General features: G+C 55.1%; 1 protein-coding gene across 1 annotated transcript in view; it reads right to left on the bottom strand.

The window, feature by feature from the left end:
• Positions 1-3,450, bottom strand: part of LOC144734441 (unconventional myosin-XVI-like) — a 135,658-nt gene extending 132,208 nt beyond the window's left edge. Inside the window, exon 1 of the mRNA XM_078616630.1 lies at positions 1,830-3,450. Coding sequence (XP_078472756.1) covers positions 1,830-1,890 — 61 coding nt within the window. The 5' untranslated portion in view covers positions 1,891-3,450. The remainder of the gene's footprint in view (positions 1-1,829) is intronic.
• Between the last annotated feature and the right edge of the window lie 19,636 nt (positions 3,451-23,086).

Here is a 23,086-nt window from a genome sequence, read left to right as displayed (position 1 = left end):
CATCTCTGCCCTCACCATCTCTCCCCTCACCATCTCTCCCCTCGCCATCTCTCCCCTCACCATCTCTCCCCTCACCATCTCTCTCCTCACCATCTCTCACCTCACCATCTCTCCCCTCACCATCACTCCCCTCACCATCTCTCCCCTCACCATCTCTCCCCTCACCATCACTCCCCTCACCATCTCTCACCTCACCATCATCTTTCCCCTCACCATCTCTCCCCTCACCATCTCTCACCTCACCATTTCTCCCCTCACCATCTCTCCGCTCCCCGTGGCGATGCTGAGGGGCCAGACGCTGGCTCACAGCAACCACTCCACGCCCGCTCCTCACCCACTCACTCGGGCAGCCACCCCGGGCCCTCAACCTGCTACCTCCTCCTCTACCCCCCCCTCTCCAACCTCATCGGCTTCCTACTCCCCCTCTCCCTCACCACCCTCTCCACTCACTTCTCTCTCCATCACCACCAGCCCCCTCTCTCTCCCCCCTCTCTCTTTGTCTCTCCCTCAATCACTCCCTCTCCTCCCTCTCCCGCCTCTCGGTTCCCAGATGTCATTCCCCGACGACGACGGCGATGGCGATGGCCGTGTCCCAGTGATTGAACCCCCGGCTCGCCTCATCCATCGCGCAATCCGCTCACCACGGTGCCACCGTTCCCCACTCACTCACATACACAAAGACAAAGAACCCCCGTGTAGTCCGCACACAGACTGTTTGGGGCAAGTGCTGTCAGCGTGTACACACTGACACAAAGACAAAGATCCTCCCGTGTAGTTTGAACAGACTGTTGGGGCAAGTGCTGGTACCCATCTCAGCCCGGGTCTCATGAGCCGAGTGAGGCGTTGGTTAAACACAAGAAGATGATGATGATGCTGCTGGCCGATGTCTCGAAGAGAGCACGGCGTGGGGTGGCGAGGGGGTGCAGACGGGATACAAAGGGGGCAAGGGTGGAGGGGTCCCTAATTATGGGGTCTCCACGCTTTCCGCTCGCTGCATCAGGGAGATGTGGGTTCATTGTGCGTATGTACGTGTATGTGTACGTGTGTGTGTGTACGTGTGTGCACGTGTATATGTGCACGCGTGTGTGTGCACGCGTGTGTGTGTACATGTGTATAGTAGGGGTGAGCGCGCTCGAGTTCGATTTCCGCTCAAGGCCAACATCGGTGACGAATATCTGGAACAGTCCTGGGCCTCCCCTAGGTCGTCTCAGCCTCAAATGAGTACCTGGTGCGGTGTGTAAACATCGCCACTGGGGAGACAAAGGCAGCCGGGCATAGTGCTGGCCACCCACTACCACGTGTGCGATGCTGGCCTTCATGGGTGCTCGCTAACAGCACTTTCCCCGACAATTTTGTGTGCTGCTGCGTCTTTGTCTTTTGTGTATGTCCATTTGGGTGTCTATCTGTCCGTCTCTGTCTGTGCGTCTGTCTGTGTGTGCGGTAAGTATATCGGTGTGCCGCTACATCTGTCAATGTGTCAATGCACACGTCCTTGTGTTTGACCACTCATTCGTCTGCGCTTCGATCTGTCCGCATGTCCATCAGTGCGATCCGTCCATGTGCATCACTGTGCGCCCGTCCATCAATGTGTCCATCGATTTGCGCGTGAGTTTGTCCGTCCACCCATAACGTGTCCCTGTGTCTCTCCATCAACCCATCCATTGGTCCTTCCGTTTATGTATCCGTCTGGCTGTCTGTGTGCGTGTACGTAGTTCACTTGCCTGTCCTGTCCATTCGTCAAACGGTCGACCTGCGTGTCCGTATGGGTCTGCGTGTCCGTGAGTCTGTGAGTCCGCGTGTATGTGAGTCCGCGTGTCTGTGAGTCCTACCCGCGGTGCTGGGGCAGAGTCCGCAGAGCGAGGCGGCTCGCTCCAACCACCGTGCGTCCATTGCGACGGCAGAGACAGCGAGGCGGAGACAACGGAGCAGAGACAACGGAGCGGAGGAAACCTCCAGCACCGTACGCAGAACAGGCGAGCTCCACGGAGCTCCCTCGCACTCCCCCGCCCTCTCTTTTGATCTCTCTCCCTCGATTATTTTCTCTCTTCCACCTCTCTCTGACTCTCTCTCCCTACACCTCTTTCTTTCTCACTCTTCCCTCTCTCCTACTGCATGTGTCCTCCCTCCCACCCCACGCTCTCACTCTCCCCACGGGGAGGGAGCGGAAGGGAGGGGGAGAGTGAGCGCATTCTCCCCTCCCTCTCTCTCCCCCTCTCTCTCTCTCAATTGCGACAAGGACTGGAGGAGAGGAGTGGGAGGAGCAGTGGTGACGGTGGAGTCACCTGGGCTAGGGGGATGAGGGGAGGGGGAGGAGGGGGTGGTGGGAGAGAGACACTCAGACACTCAGGTAGAGAGTGAGACAGAGGAAGTGAGTGAGAGTGAGACAGGGGAGTGAGTGAGAGAGAGACTCAGGTAGAGAGTGAGAAAGGGGAGTGAGTGAGAGAGAGACACTCAGGTAGAGAGTGAGACAGGGGAGTGAGAGAGAGAGACTCAGGTAGAGAGTGAGACGGGGGGGTGAAAGTGGTGATGTCACCAGGTAACTATGCCGGCTCTGGGCTGAGCTTGGAATCCCTGCCCACCCACGCTCTCTCCCCAACGCCACGGCAATGCGGAGTGCGGGCAAGCCCTCGGTCGAGCCATCGAGTCGTCCTCGGGGTGCCCTCGGGGAGCCCCGAGGCAGCTCTCGGGGAGACCTCGGAGAGCTCTCGGGGAGCCCCAGCGGAGTCAGTCGATGCCCTCTGGCGCTCCGGCCGGGAGGGGGGGCCCAACCGCAGAGACGATATTGGGGGGTCGCCGTCTCAGCCCTGGCAGCAGTGGCTCACAGCAGGAATGGACACACTCTCGCTCACGCACGCTAACGCTCGTTCACTCGCACACGCTCACTCGCACACGCTCACTCGCACACGCTCACTCGCACACTCGCACACGCTCACTCGCACACGCTCACTCGCACACGCTCACTCGCACACGCTCACTCGCACACGCTCACTCGCACACTCGCACACGCTCACTCGCACACTCGCACACGCACACTCGCACACGCTCACTCGCACACTCGCACACGCTCACTCGCACACTCGCACACTCGCACACTCGCACACGCTCACTCGCACACTCGCACACTCGCACACGCTCACTCGCACACTCGCACACGCTCACTCGCACACTCGCACACGCACACTCGCACACGCTCACTCGCACACTCGCACACGCTCACTCGCACACTCGCACACTCGCACACTCGCACACGCTCACTCGCACACTCGCACACTCGCACACGCTCACTCGCACACTCGCACACGCACACTCGCACACGCACACTCGCACACGCACACTCGCACACTCGCACACGCACACTCGCACACTCGCGCACGCTCACTCGCGCACGCTCACTCGCGCACACGCTCACTCGCGCACTCGCACACGCTCACTCGCGCGCACGCGCACTCGCGCGCACGCGCACTCGCGCGCTCGCGCACGCTCACTCGCGCACGCACACTCGCACACGCTCACTCGCACACTCGCACACTCGCACACGCTCACTCGCACACGCTCACTCGCACACGCTCACTCGCACACGCTCACTCACTCGCACACGCTCACCTCGCAAACACACGCTCACTTGCACACTCACACACCGACAGCTTCCAGAGCCTGGGACTCGCACGGAGACCCGCAGACTCGTTGGGACACTCGCAGCCCCGTAGACTCACCGACTCGCATCATACAGACCCACAAGAGATTCACAGACTCACAGCCCCGTAGACTCACAGACTCACATCATAGAGACCCACACACAGACTCACAAACTCACAGCGCCGCAGACTCTCAGACTGATTGGTGGTCGCGGGTTGCTCAGGAGATGGAGTCTGCCTCAATGGCCCGCGATCACAAATCGCTCTTTAATTCCATCAAAATGTAACCTGCAGCGCCACACCTATTACCATTATTAGGTGAAAGAACGGTGATACAATCTCCGACCCTCAGGAACAGGTTAGCAGATTTGCTGAGCATTTCTGTCTTGGGGGAGGGGAAATCCCTCAGCCTGGAAAACATCATGGGACAAAGTGGGGATGACCCTGCTGAGGCGGCGGTGCCTCAAATATGGGAAGAAGAAGTCACCCCCTGTGCGTGGCTGGCTGAGGTACCATCTGTTGAGGAAGTACTGAAGGCGATTCAGAGCCTGCGACCAGGAAAGGCACCGGGCAGAGATGATCTCCCAAGCAAAATGCTGAGGGAGGGTGCCCTACATGAAATCATAACAACAGTCTGAAGCACTGGATGGGTTCCGCAGGATTGGAAGGATGCCCTGGTGGTCCCTCTCTTTAAAAAGGGGGATCGCACAGACTGTAACAACTACATGGGCATCTCACTCCTTAGTGTGCCGGGAAAGGTCCCGGCAAGGATGATTCAACATCGCCTTGCCAGGCATGCTGAAGAAAAGGGCGGTCCTGCACAGATGCCATATTTTCTGTCCGTCTGCTACAGCAGAGGTGTAGGGAATTCCAAAAAGACCTCTGCTTTATTGACCTGGTCAAGGCCTATGATGCCATCAGTAGACCTGGGCTCTGGGTTGTTCTTCATGCTTTTGGAATCCCTGACCCGCTGCTCACGATCATTAAGTACCTTTATGATGGTGAGCGGGCCCGGGTAAAACTACGTGGCCGGGAATCAGAGCCATTCCCTGTACACTTGGGGTGCGACAGGGATGTTTGTGAAGTCTTTGATGGCTGTACCAGAGGCATTTCCATCTGGTACAGATACAATGGGAGGCTGATCGATGCCCGGGTGTGGTCAAAGGATGGCTCCCTATTGCTCAACCATGTTATGTATGCCGATGATCTGGTAATTGCAGTCGACTCCTGTCCCCTGCTGAACATCGCTATCGCATCACGCCCAGGGAGTTACTGGCCATGGTCCATTTCATCCAGCTCTATCGTCGGGACTTTGTTTTCCACACAAACCATGTGGCCCTCCAGTACTCCCTGAGCATCGACCAGCCGTCTGGGTAGTTGTCCCAATGGCTCGAAATCTTCCAGGGTTTCTCATTCAAAGTGATGCACAGGAAAGGCACTTGACACGTCAACGCTGACGCCTTCTCCCACTTGCTGCCCCATGTCACGTGCACGTATGCCTCGGGGGCGTCACGTTGTAAGCCATCGCATGAGGATGCGCCCGCCGTGCTGGTGGCAGCCGGGACAACGTGGGATGAAGGCGCTCAGTCGCCACGCGATTCTGTTTTGAATCTTAATAATAATAATGCAATTTATAACGTGCACAAATTTGCGGACCTAACAGCCGCAACTCAGAGGCGCGCAGCCAGCTCAGAGTCACTCGAAAGCGTGGGTGTAGAGGTGAGTTTTTAAGTGTCTCTTGAAGGAGACGATTGAGGTGATGCTGCGAATGTGCAGAGGGATTGCATTCCAGACTGTTGGGGCAGCCACCGAGAAGCGGCGCATAGACGTGACCGTCCTGGATCTAGGTATCAAGAGGAGGTCGTAAGTCACACTGTGAAGGGATCTGCCATGTGCTGTGCTGCAAGTCATTAATAATGAAGACAAGTACGGAGGGCAGAGAGCTGTGAAGGCATGGTGGAAGAGGCAGGCGATCTTGTATGTGACCCTGCTGGCAATGGGCTACCAGTGGAGGGCACGGAGACAGGCAAGCGAGTCGAAACGGGGATAAGTGTGGCCAATGACGACGCGTCCCAGGTTGTTTTCTAGTCTTTGAAGTTTTTTTAGGTTGCCAGAGGATGACCGGACTAGGACAGAGTTGCAATAGTCGAGGTGAGAACCAACTATACAACATGCCAATGTGGTGGCAGTTTCAGTGCAGATGAGAGGATGTAGGTGTCCGAGAGCCTTCAGGTGAAAGTTACATGAACTGATTATACGATTGGTTTGACGGTCGAAGGATAAAGTTGAATCTAGAATGACACAGAGGTAGCTGAAGTGATCGGTGAACCTGATGCTGGGACCAAAGATGTGTATGTGTGTTGGGAGCACGGATGAGCTGAGACGTTGCCTGGTACCTAACATGATGGCCACTGACTTTGACGAATTAAGGGCAAGGTGGTCCATAGAGAACCACTGTTGCAGGGCAGTGGTGCATTCCGAGAGCCTCTCAAATCCAGACGCATTGGTAGAATTGATGGCGGAGAACAGAATAGTATCATATACATATGAGTGGTGCTTGACACCGAAGCTTGCGATGAGGCGGGCAATCAGGGAAGTGTAGGCTGTGAACAGAAGGGGATTGAGGACGGAGCTCTGCGGGACGCCACATAATGCTTTTGTTTCGGGAGATGCGGACAAGCCCACTCTGACTGAGGATTGCCGATCAGAAAGGTACGACAGTATCCACTTGAGTGCTGAACCACATATACCGAAGTCGGATTTCAGGAGGGAAGTAAGGAGCGAGTGGTTGATGGTGCCAAAGGCTGATGAAATGTCCAGACTTACAAGAGCAACGATGGAGCCGGAGTCAATAATCATTAAAATGACATCAAGTACTCTGGTGAAAACTGTTTCTGTGGAGTAGTTTTGACGGTAAGCTGACTGGAAGGAGCAGTGTTTGGGGAGGAGGTGATGTGGGGTTTTAGCTGGGCAAGTGCGAGTCTTTCTAGAAGTTTAGAGAGGTTCGAGAGATTAGTGATGGGATGATAGCTAGACGGGTCATCAGGGTCGAGACTTCGTTTCTTTAACAGGGGGGAAACCAGGCCAGATTTGAGGTAGGACGAAAAATACCTCAGAGAATGAGGCATTTGCGATGTTCCTGATCATGATGGCGAGTTCCGGAGCACATTGCTTGAACAAGGAACCTGGGACGACGTCGAGTGGAGACGATTTCATATGAAGTGATTGAATCACAGAGGAAACGTCTTTTGAAGACACCGGCTTGAACGTGGTTAGAAAGGTATCTGGTTGAGTAGGGTATGATAGTGCGATGTGAGGGAAGACGTGCAGGAGTTTGCGATGGTCATCAGCTTGTTGGTGAAGTAAGCTTTGAAAGAGGTGGCAAGTTTCAATGAGACCAGGGGATCACTAAGGTGAGGGACCATGTTGCTACCAGGATGTAGAAGATCCTGGAGGGTTTTCCAAAGGATGCGTGGTTTTCCGGTAGCTGTTTTGATGCGTTCTTCAATGTAGGAGGAACGTGAGGCAAGAATAATGTCGTTAGTTTTCCTGCAGGCAGCTCTGTAGGCAACTCGATCAGCCAGAAGACCACTGCTGGATGTGATCCTTTCAAGGCGCCTCCTGATTCGCTTAGCAAGGATGGCGTCTCTTGAGAGCCAGCGAGCGTCGTGGGAAGGCTGCCTAGTGGTTCGTGGTTTTAATGGTGCCAGCTTGTCCAGCACCACCCTCAGGTCAGCTTCTAGCTGAAGAGCGCAGACAGTTGGATCAGATGATGGGGATAACATTGAAGGCGAATTTACAAGGAGGTGCTGTAAAGTGGAACACTTGATAACCTTGAAATTACGGGAGTGGCGGGTGATTTTAATGGTGATTGGCTTGGGAATTTTAAGGAAAAATAGGATGAGGTGGTGGTCGGAGTAACCAGTTTGGAAAACTCTCAGAGCAGTGATGCGTCGATCCTGGTCAGGTTCCAGAACCAGGTCGAGCATACTCTCAACATTGTTGAGGAAGCTCTGGTGAGGCCTGAGTTGGTGATGACCAGGTTATGACAGGCCAAGGTTGACTCGAGGTGGCCATCAATGGAGGCTGGGGTATTGCCGGGGCAGTTAAAGTCTCCAGTAAGCACGAGCCTGTGAGATGGGTTAGGAATGAGGTAAAGAAATTCGGAAAGCTAGTTTAAGAAGGTAGTAATGCTGCCATCTGGAGGGCGATAGATGGAAATGAGGAAAAATCACTCGGTGTTAGTAGTGAGGGACACGGACTGGACCTCAAAGATGGCGGGAGACATCGGTAGAGAGAGCTCTTTAATTTTCAAGTGAGCATTGTTGACGACCGCTAAGTCACCACCCCCCTGGTTAGTTGCGCGAGGTTTGTGAAGAACTTGTATCCCAGGGGCATGATTTCCAAAGAGATGGCTAGCGGGGAGCCTGGTCTGCACAAGGTCTCGGTAATAAGCAAAAGGTCGATGTGGTGATCCGAGATGGTCTCGTGAATGAGGGCTGATTTGTTGGAAATGGAGCGTCAGTTGAGTAGGCCGAGGTCGATGGGTAAAGGTGGATGTAAAGATCCGAAGAGGCACGGCGTCGAGAGGTCAGAGGAAATAGCTGGTTGAAGGTTGACCTGTGAACAGCGGCCCCTACCGCCTCTGCAACCACGGTGCCGATACAGTCTCTGACGTTGATCGCGAAGAAGCCCGAGGCCAGAGAGCGTCCTCAGGAGCATGAATTCCAGGTGCAGGTGATGAAGAGATGGTGCGTGTTGAAGCCCTATTATATCAGCCCATGCTGTATGGGTGGTGGTGTTGGGGGCGCCAGGATATGGGTGTAATCCGATCAACGTATGTGCTGCCCAGAGCAGCAAGTCCAGGTAGCGGTGTCCAAGATACATGCCGTCAGCATGCGCTCCCACGCACATGGCGGGTGCGTACACGCCTACGTAAACACTTGAGCATGTACGAGGGCGGACACGACCACGCACGCGGCACGTACAATGGAGCGGCCAGAAGAACACGAGGTCCAGTGAAGTAGCTGACCACGCGCTATGCTCCCGTTCGCAGGTGATGCAGCAGGGTGGATGAACCCCGCCGAGCTCCCATTCGCAGGTGGTGCTGGGCAGCAGGCAAACCCACTCTCTCGTGTTGAACAGTGGACAGACGCGCCATGTTCACACTCACTGGTGGTGTTGAGCAGTGAATGGAACACGCCGAGCTCCCACTTGCTGGCGATGCTGAGGCATGCCAAGCTCCCACTCACTGATAGAGGCAGAAGAGGTGCCTTGTGAGGATGTCCCTGGCAGGAAACGGACCCAGGGCGACTGATAAGCCGCACTACATGAACAGTGCAGCCGGCATCCTCCAGCCTCGTGCGTGGGAGCAGCCAGCCTTGTTCACCGCCACAGCCCCTCAACTGTGTGAGGCGGTAGGTAAGCCTGGCTGTGTAACACTACAACCGGCATTTGACAGCTGTTGCAGCGCTGCGGAGCGTGTGCAGTATGCGCGGAAGCAGGCAGGGTTTGAGGCAGGGTTCTGCCACCGCCCAAACCTCGGGCACCTCCAAAGTAATAATGAAGAATAATAAAACAAAATAAATAATAATAAAGATATAGTAAGAAGAGCAGGAGATAGTGAAGAAGGACGTGGGTAAAGTACGAGGTATGGTAATAGATAAACAGTGGGAGCGACACGGGACTGCAGCCAGCTGCTGCGGCGCTGTCGCCATCTTGGAGTGGACACACCCAACCATGATGCATGGGTTAGGCTGCAGATTGATGATGCCTCACCTTTGATGCTGCGCCGTCGTGCTTCTCGGGGCCCGGGCCCCGCAGGTCGCCCATCCGTTGTGTTATGCGAGGGCCTCCTCATGCGGTGGGAAGAGGAGTCCCAGCGTTATTCCTTGGTCGTGCCTTCAGTTCTTAGGGGAAAACGTACTAAAGACGTTCATGAGAAAGTTGATGCATCTGAGTGTTCATAAGACATTGGCAACACTGAAAAAGGACTTTTACTGGCCGGGCATGGAAAACGATGTACTCCTCCTGATTAAAGGGTGTGCCGATTGTGCGCGTCAGATATCTCGTGCCCTGCGACCGCAAATCCCATTACAGTCCATTGTTGTGTGACGGGTTAATTAATTGGTAGCCCTTGACATTTTGGGGCCCTTCCCAGTCTCCCAGAGAGGACACAAGTACCTCCTCGTTGGGGTTGAATATCTCACCTATTGGCCTATGGCCTGGCCTCTGGCCGACACCGTTTTGTACGGCTATGTCCTTGATAAGGGGGCCGCTGAGCAACTCCTAACGGATCAAGGCAGGAATTTCTCCTCCAAGTTGCTCCAGGAAGTATGCGATTCCCTGGGCATGCGGAAAATTTGCACCTTACCGTATCATCCACAAACGGATGGGATGGTTGAGCGGTTGCACAGAACCCTCACTGCAATGCTATGCCAGCAAGTGACCATGGGCCAGTTAGACTGGGATATTCACATTCTGGGGGTCCTCGCTGCATACAGACTAGCTCCTCATGCCTCGACAGGATTCTCGCCGTTTTATTTGATGTATGAGAGGGAGCCCGAACCCAGGTTCAGTTGGGATTGTGCCCTCCTCGGAAAGGATCGGTACTGCTGAACCCCATGTTGCAAATGCTTGAGTATCTGTGATCGGCCCGCGAGGCCGATAGGAGCAACTCGGCCCGCAAGCAGGCCGGGAATGAGCGGCTGCGCGGACAGGGAGGGCCGGGGATGCCTTGGAAAGAGGGGGACATGGCGTGGTTACATTGCGCCCAAGTGCCCGTAGGCATGTCCCCAAAACTGTACCATCCTTGGCAAGGACCAGTCGAGGTCATCGAGGTCCGGCGGCCGCAGTGCGTCCATATTCAGTTGGGCTAGCGGCGCTGGTTCGTACATCCATCGCGGTTAAAGACATGCATCTCGCCCGGTCCTGTCGATTCATCTCCACATCTTTCACGGCCAATTTCTGATGTGTGCGGCGCGTCGACCACCACATCTGAGGAAACGGGATGTGTGGAGGATTGTTCTGCACCGCCTACAGGATCGGAGAGCCAAATGGTCATGGACGGAGCGATGAGGACTCCTGCAGTGGACCATTCATCATGCCCAAGTGGAACCGTCTCTACCCGCGGGGATGGTCCCGCCACACAGATTGTTCTCGCCATCACTTGTCCCTTGTTATTGTTGTTCTTGTTCTTTCACGGTCACTGCTTACGGTTACGTTAGTCATGGGTCACGTTTGTATATATTGACAGCCGGGACGGCTGTGTTTTTATTCGTGGGGGGGGGGGATGTAGAGGAGTGAAATACGCGGTGCGCACAGTTAGCTAAGGGCAACTGAGGGTAAATGGGTGTGTGTGTGCAAACGTTAGGTTTGCACGGACAGGCTGCCAGTTGTAGGGGGACTGAATGGGTGCAAACGGGGTCGACTGGTTGTGCACGATGACACCTGAGGTGTTGTGAGGGAGACGGGAGATAAGGGTTGATTAATGGGCTGACAGGCGCCAGCCTGGCGGGCCTTAAAGAGACACACGACAGCTCTCAGAGAATTGGCAGGCAGGTGCGCATCCTACAGCGTGGGGTTTTGCGCGGACAGGCTGCTAGTATTTAAGGGGAGCAACAGGGTGCAACCGAGGCCGAGCAGGTGCATGGGCTGCGACCGGATGTTGCGGCCGGGAACCAAGAGTGTAGACATCTCGCCGCGGCCACTCCAGGGGCAGCGGTGCAGATGTAGAGACGCTGTGTGCAATCCTCTGTGTGGAGAAGAAGTTGTGTGCAGAGTCGCTGGGGAACAGAGCTTCCGAGGCAAGATAGTTGAGGTGAAACATAGAATCAAGTGGAAGAAGTTAGATCTAAGTGACCGTCTAGATAGTTCTAGGAGTGCCTACAACTGGTACAAGAATAGGTTCATAAAGTGTAAACAGATGACTTGTTACAACGTGTCCGTCTGAGTAATTTTACAAGGCACTACATTTGCCATACTTCACCACGCCAGTCAGCGTAGGGTTCGGTACGCACGTGTCGCCGGACCGCCTGGCGTGCATTGCCGTCTGCACGCATGAGCAGAGAGAGAATTAGGGTGGGAGCAGCGGTAGAGGAGGGAGCGGTCAGCGCCCTGCGCTCTGGATGGCGTCTAAGTTCAACTCCTCACCAGGGCTACGAGGCATCGTCACCGTTACTGATAGTCCTGGAGGAGAGGTGGAGGGGATATGGAGGAGGGAGGGGGGCGTAGGGAGAGAGAAGAGGGAGGGAGAGAGAGGAGGATGTAAAGGGAGATGGAGAGAGGAAGGGAAGGAGGGAGGAGAGACGCGCCCTGCCTTGCAACGATCCCACCCAGTTTCATAACGAGTACAACTACCAAACTTACTCTTACCCAGACTCGCCCTTACCCAGACTCGCCCTTAACCAGACTCGCCCTTACCCAGACTCGCCCTTACCCAGACTCGCCCATACCCAGACTCGCCCTTACCCAAACTCGCCCATACCCAGTCTCGCCCTTACCCAGACTCGCCCTTACCCAGACTCGCCCTTAACCAGACTCGCCCTTACCCAGACTCGCCCATACCCAGACTCGCCCTTACCCAGACTCGCTCCTACCCAGACTCGCTCCTACCCAGACTCGCTCCTACCCAGACTCCCTTATCTATCCCATACAGATAGAACCGGTGGGTGAGGTCCACGTATTTGCTGTTCCGACTTCTCTCAGTGCACCGGAGGTTGACTGGCTCCCCCTCGACGCCCACGGGTACATGTTGCGACAAAAGGGAGTTTGTCACAACATTGGTATCGGCGATTCACCAACCTCCGCTGCTGCTGCCTCCGTAGAGCTTAGAGGACGACAGGCAACCAACGACGAACCGTTCACGCCGCACGAACCGCCTCTACGCCACTACAGTGAGGGAAAAAAGTATTTGATCCCCTGCTGATTTTGTACGTTTACCCACTGACAAAGAAATTATCAGTCTATAATTTTAATGGTAGGTTTATTTGAACAGTGAGAGACAGAAAAACAACAACAAAAAATCCAGAAAAACGCATGTCAAATATTATAAATTGATTTGCATTTTAATGAGGGAATTAATTATTTGACCCTTCTGCAAAACATGACTAAGTACTTGGTGGCAAAACCCTTGTTGACAATCACAGAGGTCAGACGTTTCTTGTAGTTGGCCACCGGGTGTGCACATATCTCAGGAGGGATTTTGTCCCACTCCTCTTTGCAGATCTTCTCCAAGTCATTAAGGTTTCGAGGTTGACGTTTGGCAACTCGAACCTTCAGCTCCCTCCACAGATTTTCTATGGAATTAAGGTCTGGAGACTGGCTAGGCCACTCCAGGACCTTAATGTGCTTCTTCTTGAGCCACTTCTTTGTTGCCTTGGCCGTGTGTTTTGGGTCATTGTCATGCTGGTACATGGCCCCGTCCATCGTCCCTTTGATGCGGTTAAGTTGCCCTGTCCCCTTAGCAGAAAAACATCCCCAAAGCATAATGTTTCCACCTCCATGTTTGACGGTTGGGATGGTGTTCTTGGGGTCATAGGCAGCAATTCTCCTCCTCCAAACACGGCGAGTCGAGTTGATGCCAAAGAGCTCTATTTTGGTCTCATCTGACCACAACACTTTCACCCGGTTGTCCTCTGAATCATTCAGATGTTCATTGGCAAACTTCAGACGGGCATGTATATGTGCTTTCTTGAGCAGGGGGACCTTGCGGGCGCTGCAGGATTTCAGTCCTTCACGGCGTAGTGTGTTACCAACTATTTTCTTGGTGACTATGGTCCCAGCTGCCTTGATGTCATTAACAAGATCCTCCCGTGTAGTTCTGGGCTGATTCCTCACCGTTCTCATGATCATTGCAACTCCACGAGGTGAGATCTTGCATGGAACCCCAGGCCGAGGGAGATTGACAGTTATTTTTTGTTTCTTCCATTTGCGAATAATCGCACCAACTATTGTCACCTTCTCACCAAGCTGCTTGGCGATGGTCTTGTAGCCCATTCCAGCCTTTGTAGTTCTACAATCTTGTCCCTGACATCCTTGGAGAGCTCTTTGGTCTTGGCCATGGTGGAGAGTTTGGAATCTAATTGATTGATTGCTCCTGTGAACAGGTGTCTTTTATATAGGTAACGAACTGAGATTAGGAGCACACTCTTAAAGAGAGTGCTCCTAATCTCAGCTTGTTACCTGTATAAAAGACACATGGGAGCCAGAAATCTTTCGGATTGAGAAGGGGTCAAATACTTATTTCCCTCATTAAAATGCAAATCAATTTATACAAATTTTGACATGCGTTTTTCTGGATTTTTGTTGTTGTTATTCTGTCTTTCACTTTTCAAATAAACTTACCATTAAAATTATAGACTGATCATTTCTTTGTCAGTGGGCAAACGTACAAAATTAGCAGGGGATCAAATACTTTTTTCCCTCACTGTAGTCACCCTGACCCCCCCCCCCCCCCGCATTATAAGCGGACGGTCGGAACTCACACGTCACAGCCTTAAACCCCCTGTGTGTTTGTGTGTTTGTGTGTGTGTTTGTGTGTGTGTGATTGGAAGGCATGGGCCAGATCAGCTCAATAATAACGGTAGGAGGCTGCTAGATTTTTGTGCAGCCCATGGGCTTGTAATTACCAACACACTCTTCCGGCATCGGCGCATCCACACAATATCATGGATGCATGCCGGGTCCAAGCAAGAACATCTGCTGGACTACATAGTGATGGACCAGCGGATGCGAGCCCATGTCCTTGACACCCGGACCTACTGTGGAGCTGATCTGCCCTCTGACCATCGACTAGTCATCTGTAAGATGCACCTGCCATTCTTCCACTCCGGTGGTGGGTGTACACCCAGGACCCCATTCCTACCAAAAGTTGCCTGGTCTCAGTTAGCTGATGAAAGTTGCAAGCGAGAATTTCATCATCGCCTGCAGCTGGGGTTGGCATTGTCCCCCACTCCTCCTGATGTCGAGGGTAAATGGGCGAGGTTTAGGACTGTGACTCATGCAGCTGCAATGGCTGCTTTGGGTACGCGGTCCAGACCTCCCCAGAAACCCTGGCTGACAGAGGAGGTGTTCAGGTTAGTTGAGAAAAAGCGACAGGCCCACTCTCATCGGCTACAGCATCCCATGTCAGAGAATGAGGAGGTTTACCGCAGCCTTCGCTCGGAGGTTCGGAGAGCCGTAAGGCGCTGCAAGGATGGGTGGTGGTCGCGGGTTGCTGAGGAGATGGAGTCTGCCTCAGTGGCCCGCGATCACAACTCACTATTTAACTCCATCAAAAAAGTAACCTGCAGCGCCACACCTATTACCATCATTAGGGGAAAAAACGGTGACCCAATCTCTGACCCCCAGGAACAGGTTTGCAGATTTGCTGAGCATTTCTGTGAGGTCCTGGAAGAGGGGAAATCTCTCAGCCTAGAAAACATCATGGCACAAAGTGGGGATAACCCTGCTGAGGCTGCGGTGCCTCAAATATTGGAAGAGGTCACCCCCTGTGAGTGGCTGGCTGAGGTGCCATCTGTTGAGGAAGTACTGAAGGCGATCCAGAGTCTGAGACCAGAAAAGGCACCGGGCAGAGATGATCTCCCAAGCGAAATGCTGAGGGAGGGTGGCGTTTGTGCACAGACTGCCCTATATGACATCATAACAACAGTCTGGACCACTGGACGGGTTCCGCAGGATTGGAAGGATGCCCTGGTGGTCCCCCTCTTTAAGAAGGGGAACCGCACAGACTGTAACAACTACAGGGGCATCTCACTCCTCAGTGTGCCGGAAAAGGTCCTGGCAAGGATTATTAAACATGGCCTTGCTAGGCACGCTGAGGAGGAGCTTGCGGAGCCCCAGGAAAGGGCGGTCCTGCACAGATGCCATATTTTCTGTCCGTCTGCTACAGCAGAGGTGTAGGGAATTCCAACAAGACCTACATCTCCGCTTTATTGACCTTGTATAGGCCTATGATACCATCAGTAGACCTGGGCTCTGGGTTGTTCTTCGTGCTTTTGGAGTCCCTGACCCTCTGCTCGCGATCATTAAGGACCTTCATGATGGTGAGCGGGCCCGGGTAAAACTACGTGGCCGGGAGTCAGAGCATTTCCCTGTACACCTTGGGGTGCGGCAGGGATGTCCTCTGGCTCCCACATTATTTAACATCTATATTGACCGCGTAGTTCGTGAAGCCTTCAATAACTGTACCGGGGGAATTTCCGTTTGGTACAGATATAATGGGAGGCTGATCGATGCCCGGGTGCGATCAAGGGATGGCTCCCTATTGGTCAACCACGTTATGTATACCAATGATTTGGTAATAGCTGCTCATTCAGAGGAGGAGTTGGAGACGCTGCTGCTGAGACTGGAGCGTGCCACTAAGAGGTGGGGCCTTACCATGAGCCCCACCAAAACTAAGCACCTGCCTGGGTATTTTGTACCATCGGACACTCCACCCCCCCCACCTCCCAATCGGTGATGGGGCAGTAGTGGAGAGAGTGGAGAGTTTCCCATACCTGGGCAGTGTGCTTATGACCGGCTCCAGTTTAACAGCAGAGGTCTCACTCCGAATCAGTCGAGCGGCAATATTTTTTCATCGGTTGCGTAACGCTGTGTGGAAGCTACGCTCCGCACGAAGCTTCAGGTCTTCTCAGCCACGGTCATTCCCTCCTTTCTCTACGCTTGCAAAACATGGACCCCCCTAATGGAGCATCTTCGCTGGTGGGAAACATTTAGGCTGGCCTGCCTACGATCCATCCTGGGTTTAACCAGGCTGGAATGTGTGAGGAGCTCACGAATCCTTGAAAGATCTGGGCAAAGTCGCATCGGTGAGCTCCTCCGGCAGGCAAGGCTGCGTTGGCTGGGTCATGTAGCCCGCATGCCCAGCCACCGCATGCCTAAACAGCTTTTGTTCGGCCGGATCGAAGGGGCTAAACGGGCGCGGCACGGGCTATAGAAGAGATGGAGTGATGTGGTATAGGAGGACGTGGAGCTGAGTGGACTTGCCGATGACTGGTATCAGCGGTGTCAAGATCGGCCTCTGTGGAGGAGGCTCGTGAAGGACGCTACTGGGCAGTTGGAGGCAGTCGCCCTCCAACAACAACGGAGGGCGGAGGAGCGACGCTCACAACAATGAGCGGAGCGCCGGGTGGCTAAAGCACAGCAAGTTGGTACAGTAGGGGGCACAGGTGGTGCATCAGCCAGTCATCTCGGTCATCTCGATCAGTCGACCCGTGGCACCTGGGTCTGCCCCGTGACCTCCTGCCAGCGGGCGTTCGACACTTCATGTGGCCTCAAGGTGCACTTGGCCTGGCACAAGCGTCGTGGTGACGTCACCGCCACTTAGTGGCGAATGGCGGTTGTTATTGTTGTGTTTGTTTGTGTGTTTGTTTGTGTGTTTGTGTGTGTGTGTTTGTTGTGAGAGGGAGAGAGGGACATGTAAAGACAAAGATTCCCCCACCCCACCCACCGTGTAGCCTTAACATTCTGTTGGGGTAAATGCTGTTAACGAGCACCCATGAAGGCCGGCATGGCACTCAAGGGGGTGGGTGGCCAGCAACAAGCCCGGGCGCCTTTGTCTTTCCAGTGGCGATGTTTTTACACACCGCACCAGGTGCTCATTTGAGGCTGAGTAGACCTATGGGAGGAGGCCCAGGAGAGGGTCAGATAATCGTCACCAGTGTTGGTCGCCTTGAACGGGAATCGAACTGGGGCTGCCGGGTACGGAGTTCAGCGTGCTAACCGCGATGCCATCGCTCCCCACACACGTACACACACACGTACACACACACGTACACACACACCGCAAATCTTCTTCAGCCAGCCCTCGTGATCCTGACCCCGCGTTACAAGCAGACGTTCAGCACTCACGCATCACGGCTTGCAACCCGTGCCAGTGTGTGTGTGTGACCCTCTGACACGCACACACACCGGCACGGGCACTCGGTGAAGCTCACGCAGCCCTCGCTCACCCTCCCCCCAGCTCGCTGAGGTCGCGTGTGGTTGAGTTGACACGGGTTGAGGCTTGCTGATGTCACCCAGGCAGGCGGAGACAGCACGCGGCGACTTGTCCCGTCTACAGCCAACCCCCCCGCCTCTCTCCCCCTCCCCCTCGATTTCTCACTGCTCACACCTCTCACTCTCACACACCTGCAATACCTGTCTCACTCACGTACACACCACACACACACACCTGTCACACATGCCTTTCACACACCTGTCACACACCTGTCACACACCTGTCACACACACACACACCTGCCACACACACACACCTGTCACACACCTGTCACATACACACACTCACACCTGTCACACACACACACACACCTGTCACACACCTGTCACACACACACACACCACACACACACCTGTAACACACCTGTCACACACCTGTCACACACGTACACACCTATCACACACACACACCTGTCATAAATCTGTCATACATCTGTCACACACGTTACACACTCCACTCACATACCTGCCACACACCTGTCACACACATACACACACATACCCACGATCACACACACACACAACACACCTGTCACACACATGCACACACATACCCCCTATCACACACACACACACAATACACCTGTCACACACATACACACACACCCCCTATCACACACACACACAACGCATCTGTCACACACATACACACACATACCCCCTATCACACACACACACACAACACACCTGTCACACACATACACACACATACCCCCTATCACACACACACACACACAACAAACTGTCACACACCTCACACACACATACCCCCTATAACACACACACACACAACACACCTGTCACATACATACATACACATACCCCCTATCACGCACACACAACACACCTGTCACACATACACACACATACCCCCTATTACACACACACACACAACACACCTGTCACACACATACACACACATACCCCCTATCACACACACACAACACACCTGTCACACACATACACACACATACCCCCCTATCACACACACACAACACACCTGTCACACACATACACACACATACCCCCTATCACACACCACACACAACACACCTATCATTGATGCCAATCAATGAAACCTGCCACATCTATATACAAAACAAAGATCCACCGTATAGGCATAACAGACAAGTGCTGTTAGCGAGCACCTATGACGGCCTATACGCCACACGAGAGGGTGGGTGGCCAGCACAACGCCGGGCTGCTTTTGTCTCCCCAGTGGCGATGTTTACACATCGCACCAGGTACACATTTGAGGCTGAGTCGACCTAGGGGAGGCCCAGGACCGGTTCAAATAATCGTCACTGGTGTTGGCCGTGAGCGGGAATCGAACTCGGGCCACTGGGTTCGCAGTGCAGCGCGCTAATCACTACACATACACAGCACTTCTACACACCTGCCACACACATCGTGTGTAAGTGGTGAGTGTGTGAGGGATGTGTGAGTGGGATGTGTGATATGTGTGAGAAGTGTGCGAGTGAGATATGAGTGGTGTGTATGAGTGGTGTGTGTGATTTGTGTGGGTGGTGTGTGTGGGTGGTGTATGAGTGGCGTGTGTGATTTGTGTGGGTGGTGTGTTAGTGGTGTGTTAGTGGTGTGTGAGTGGTGTGTGAGTGGTGTATGAGTGGTGTGTGTGATGTGTGTGGGTGGTGTGTGTGAGTGGTGTGTGTGAGTGGTGTGTGATTGGTGTTGAGTGAGTCATTGTGTGAGTAATGTGTGTTAGTGGTGTATGAGTGATTGCGTGAGTGATGTGTTATAGTAGTGTGCGAGTGATTTTGTGTATGTGATGTGTGTATTAGTGGTGTGTGAGTGGTTGTGTGTGATGTGTGTTATAGTGGTGTGTGCCCCACGCTCACACACCCTCTCACTCACTCCCTCTCACACACACTCACGCACACCGGAAGCGGCAGCAGCATCAACAACATCACCACTACGTGGCCTGACCCAAACATATCTCCTGAATCCTGACAGCCTAGAAACCTCTAGGACGTCACATCGACATCACCACCGCGTTCACCATCGCCATCATCATGATGACGACGCGAGGGCAGACCGAGTAACTCGTCCCAGTCGTGTCCCGACTCACGCGACGCATCTTCGGCGAGCACAGCTGGCCGCGTAGGGTGCGAAAGAAGTTCCACAAGCAGTCCGATACCGTACAGGCGGGTGGCGAATCCGAGACTGACTCCTCCTCACTCGACTCTCGCAGCCTCACGCGGAGTCGTCATTCCGCCCACAGCACGGCGGAGTGCATGGAGAAGCGATCGGGAGAATCCAGGTGAGCTGTACAGGGAGGGTACATGCGAGCTGTACAGGTGTGTGTGTAGGGAAGAGTACAGGTGTGTGTGTAGGGAAGAGTACAGACACAAGGAAGCGTACAGGGAGAGTAGGAAAAGTACGGGAAGAGGAAGCGAGTGGGAGAGAAAGAGTGCGGGGAGAGTGTGGAGGTGTGAATGGCTGGCACAGGAAGAAGTGGGGAGAGTACAGCGACAGCGTCTCCCCTCCCTCTCTCCGGAAACACTTCGCGGTGGCGGGAGGAGGAGGGGGGAGGGGCAACAGAGGCAGGTGGAGGAGGAGGAGTCGGGGGGAGGTGGATCAGCAGGTGCAGTGGTGGCACTGTGCGTGTGGGGAGAGTGTGATGGGAGAGTGTGAGGGAGTTGGGTTTGAGGTTGGAGGTGAGTGGGGGTGAGTGTGGGGAGAGTGTGGGGGGTGAGTGTGGGGGTGAGTCTGGGGAGTAAGTGGGGAGGTGAGTGGGGAGTGAGTGTGGGGCGTCAGTGTGGGGAGTGAGGGTGAGGTGTGAGTGGGGAATGAATGGGGATTGAGTGTGGAGAGTGAGTGGGGGGTGAGTGGGGGGTGAGTGGGGAGTGAATAGGGAGTGAGTGTGGAGTTAGTGTGGAGTGAGTGGGGAGTGAGTGTCAGGGTGAGTGTGGGGGGTGAGTGGGGGGTGAGTGTGGGGCGTGTGTGTGGGGGGTGAGTGTGGGGCGTGTGTGTGGGGGGTGAGTGTGGGGCGTGTGTGTGGGGGGTGAGTGTGGGGGGTGAGTGGGGGGAGTGAGTGGGGGGTGAGTTGGGAGTGAGTGTGGGGAGTGAGTGGGGAGTGAGTGGGGAGTTAATGGGGATTGATTGTGGAGAGTGATTGGGGGATGAGTGGGGGGTGGTTGTGAGAAGTGAGTGGGGGGTGAGTGGCGAGTGAGTGGGGGAGTGAGTGTGGGAAGTGAGTGGGGGGTGAGTGTGGAGTGAGTGTGGAGTGAGTGTTGGGGGAGAGTGTGGAGTGAGTGTGGAGTGAGTGGGGAGTGAGTGTGGGGGGTGAGTGTTGGGTGTCAGTGGGGGGTAGTGTGGGGGGTGAGTGTGGGGGGTGAGTGTGGAGGGTGAGTGTGGGGGTTGAGTGTGGGGGATGAGTGTGGGGGGTGAGTGTGGGGGTGAGTGTGGGGGGTGAGTGTGGGGGGTGAGAGTGGGGAGTGAGTGGATAGATGAGTGGGGGGAGTGTGTGAGGCGTGAGTGGGGAGTGAGTGTGGACGGAGTGGGGAGTGAGTGTGAGGAGTGAGTATGGAAGGTGAGTGTAGGGGGTGAGTATGGGGGGTGAGTGTAGAGGGTGAGTGGGTGGAGTGAGTGGGGAGTGAGTGTGGGGAGTGAGGGTGGGGTGAGTGTGGGGAGTGAGTGGAGAGTGAATGGGGATTAAGTTTTGGGGGGGGGGGGGGTGTGGGGAGTAAGTGTGGAGAGTGAGTGGGGGTTGATTGTGGGGAGTGAGTGTGGAGACTGAGGGTGGGGTGAGTGTGGGGAGTGAGTGGGGGGTGAGTGTGGGGAGAGAGTGGGGAGTGTGTGTGGGGTGAGTATGGGGAGTGAGTGGGGGGTGAGTGTGAGGAGTGAGTGGGGGGTGAGTCTTGGGGAGTGAGTGGGGAGTGAGTGTGGGGGTGAGTGTGGAGAGTGAAGGTGGGGTGTGAGTGTGGGGAGTGAGTGGGGGGAGTGAGTGGGGGGTGAGTGTGGAGTGAATGTGGAGTGGGGAGTGAGTGTGGGGGGTGAGTTCGGGGGGTGAGTGTCGAGTGAGTGTGGAGTGAGTGGGGAGTGAGAGTGAGGGTGAGTGTAGGGAGTGAGTGGGGGGTGAGTGGGAGGAGTGAATGTGGGGAGTGAGTGGGGGGTGAGTGTGGAGTGAGACTGGAGTGAGAGTGGAGTGAGTGGGGGAGAGTGTGGAGTGAGTGTGGAGTGAGTGGAGAGTGAGTGTGGGGGGTGAGTGGGGGGTGAGTGTGGGGGGTGAGAGTGGGGGGTGAGTGTGGGGGGTGAGTGTGGGGGGTGAGTGTGGGGGGTGAGTGTGGGAGTGAGTGGGTAGATGAGTGGGGGGAGTGTGTGGGGCGTAAGTGGCGAGTGAGTGTGGACGCAGTGGGGAGTGAGTATGGGAATTGAGTATGGGGGGTAAGTGTAGGGGGTGAGTATGGGGGGTTAGTGTAGGGGGTGAGTGGGTGGAGTGAGTGGTGAGAGAGTCTGGGGAGTGAGGGTGGGGTGAGTGTGGGGAGTGAGTGGAGAGTGAATGGGGATTGAGTTTTGGGGGGGGGGGGGTGGGGGTGAGTGGAGTGTAAGTGTGGGGAGTGAGTGTGGGGAGTGAGGGTGGGGAGTGAGGGTGGGGTGTGAGTGTGGGAAGTGAGTGGGGACTGAGTGTGGAGTGAGTGGGGAGTGAGGGTGGAGTGGGGGTTGGGTGTGGGGAGTGAGTGTGTGGAGTGAGTGGGGGTTGAGTGTGGGGAGAGAGTGGGGGGTGAGTGTGGGGAGTGAGTGGGGTTTGAGTATAGGGAGTGAGTGGGGGGTGAGTGTGGGGAGTGAGTGGGGGGTGAGTCTGGGGAGTGAGTGGGGAGTGAGGGTGGGGGTTGAGTGTGGGGGTGAGTGTGGGGAGTGAGGGTGGGGTGTGAATGGGGGGAGTGAGTGGGGGGTGAGTGTGGAGTGAATGTGGAGTGGGGAGTGAGTGTGGGGGGTGAGTGTGGGGGGTGAGTGTTGAGTGAGTGTGGAGTGAGTGGGGAGTGAGTGTGAGGGTGAGTGTAGGGGGTGAGTGTGGGGTGAGTGTGGTGGGTGAGTGTGGGGGTGAGTGTGGGGAGTAAGTGGGGAGGTGAGTGGGGAGTGAGTGTGGGGAGTCAGTGTGGGGAGTGAGGGTGAGGTGTGAGTGGGGAATGAATGGGGATTGAGTGTGGAGAGTGAGTGGGGGGTGAGTGGGGGGTGAGTGGGGAGTGAATAGGGAGTGAGTGTGGAGTTAGTGTGGAGTGAGTGGGGAGTGAGTGTCAGGGTGAGTGTGGGGGGTGAGTGGGGGGTGAGTGTGGGGCGTGTGTGTGGGGGGTGAGTGTGGGGCGTGTGTGTGGGGGGTGAGTGTGGGGCGTGTGTGTGGGGGGTGAGTGTGGGGGGTGAGTGGGGGGAGTGAGTGGGGGGTGAGTGGGGATTGCGTGGGGAGTTAATGGGGATTGATTGTGGAGAGTGATTGG

The sequence above is a fragment of the Lampetra planeri genome, chromosome 51 (assembly GCF_965212315.1).
Source record: "Lampetra planeri chromosome 51, kcLamPlan1.2.h2, whole genome shotgun sequence".
In the NCBI taxonomy this organism is placed as follows: Eukaryota; Metazoa; Chordata; class Hyperoartia; order Petromyzontiformes; family Petromyzontidae; genus Lampetra; species Lampetra planeri.
Note: the sequence above shows the minus strand (reverse complement) of the source record. Positions and strands in the feature narration are given on the sequence as shown.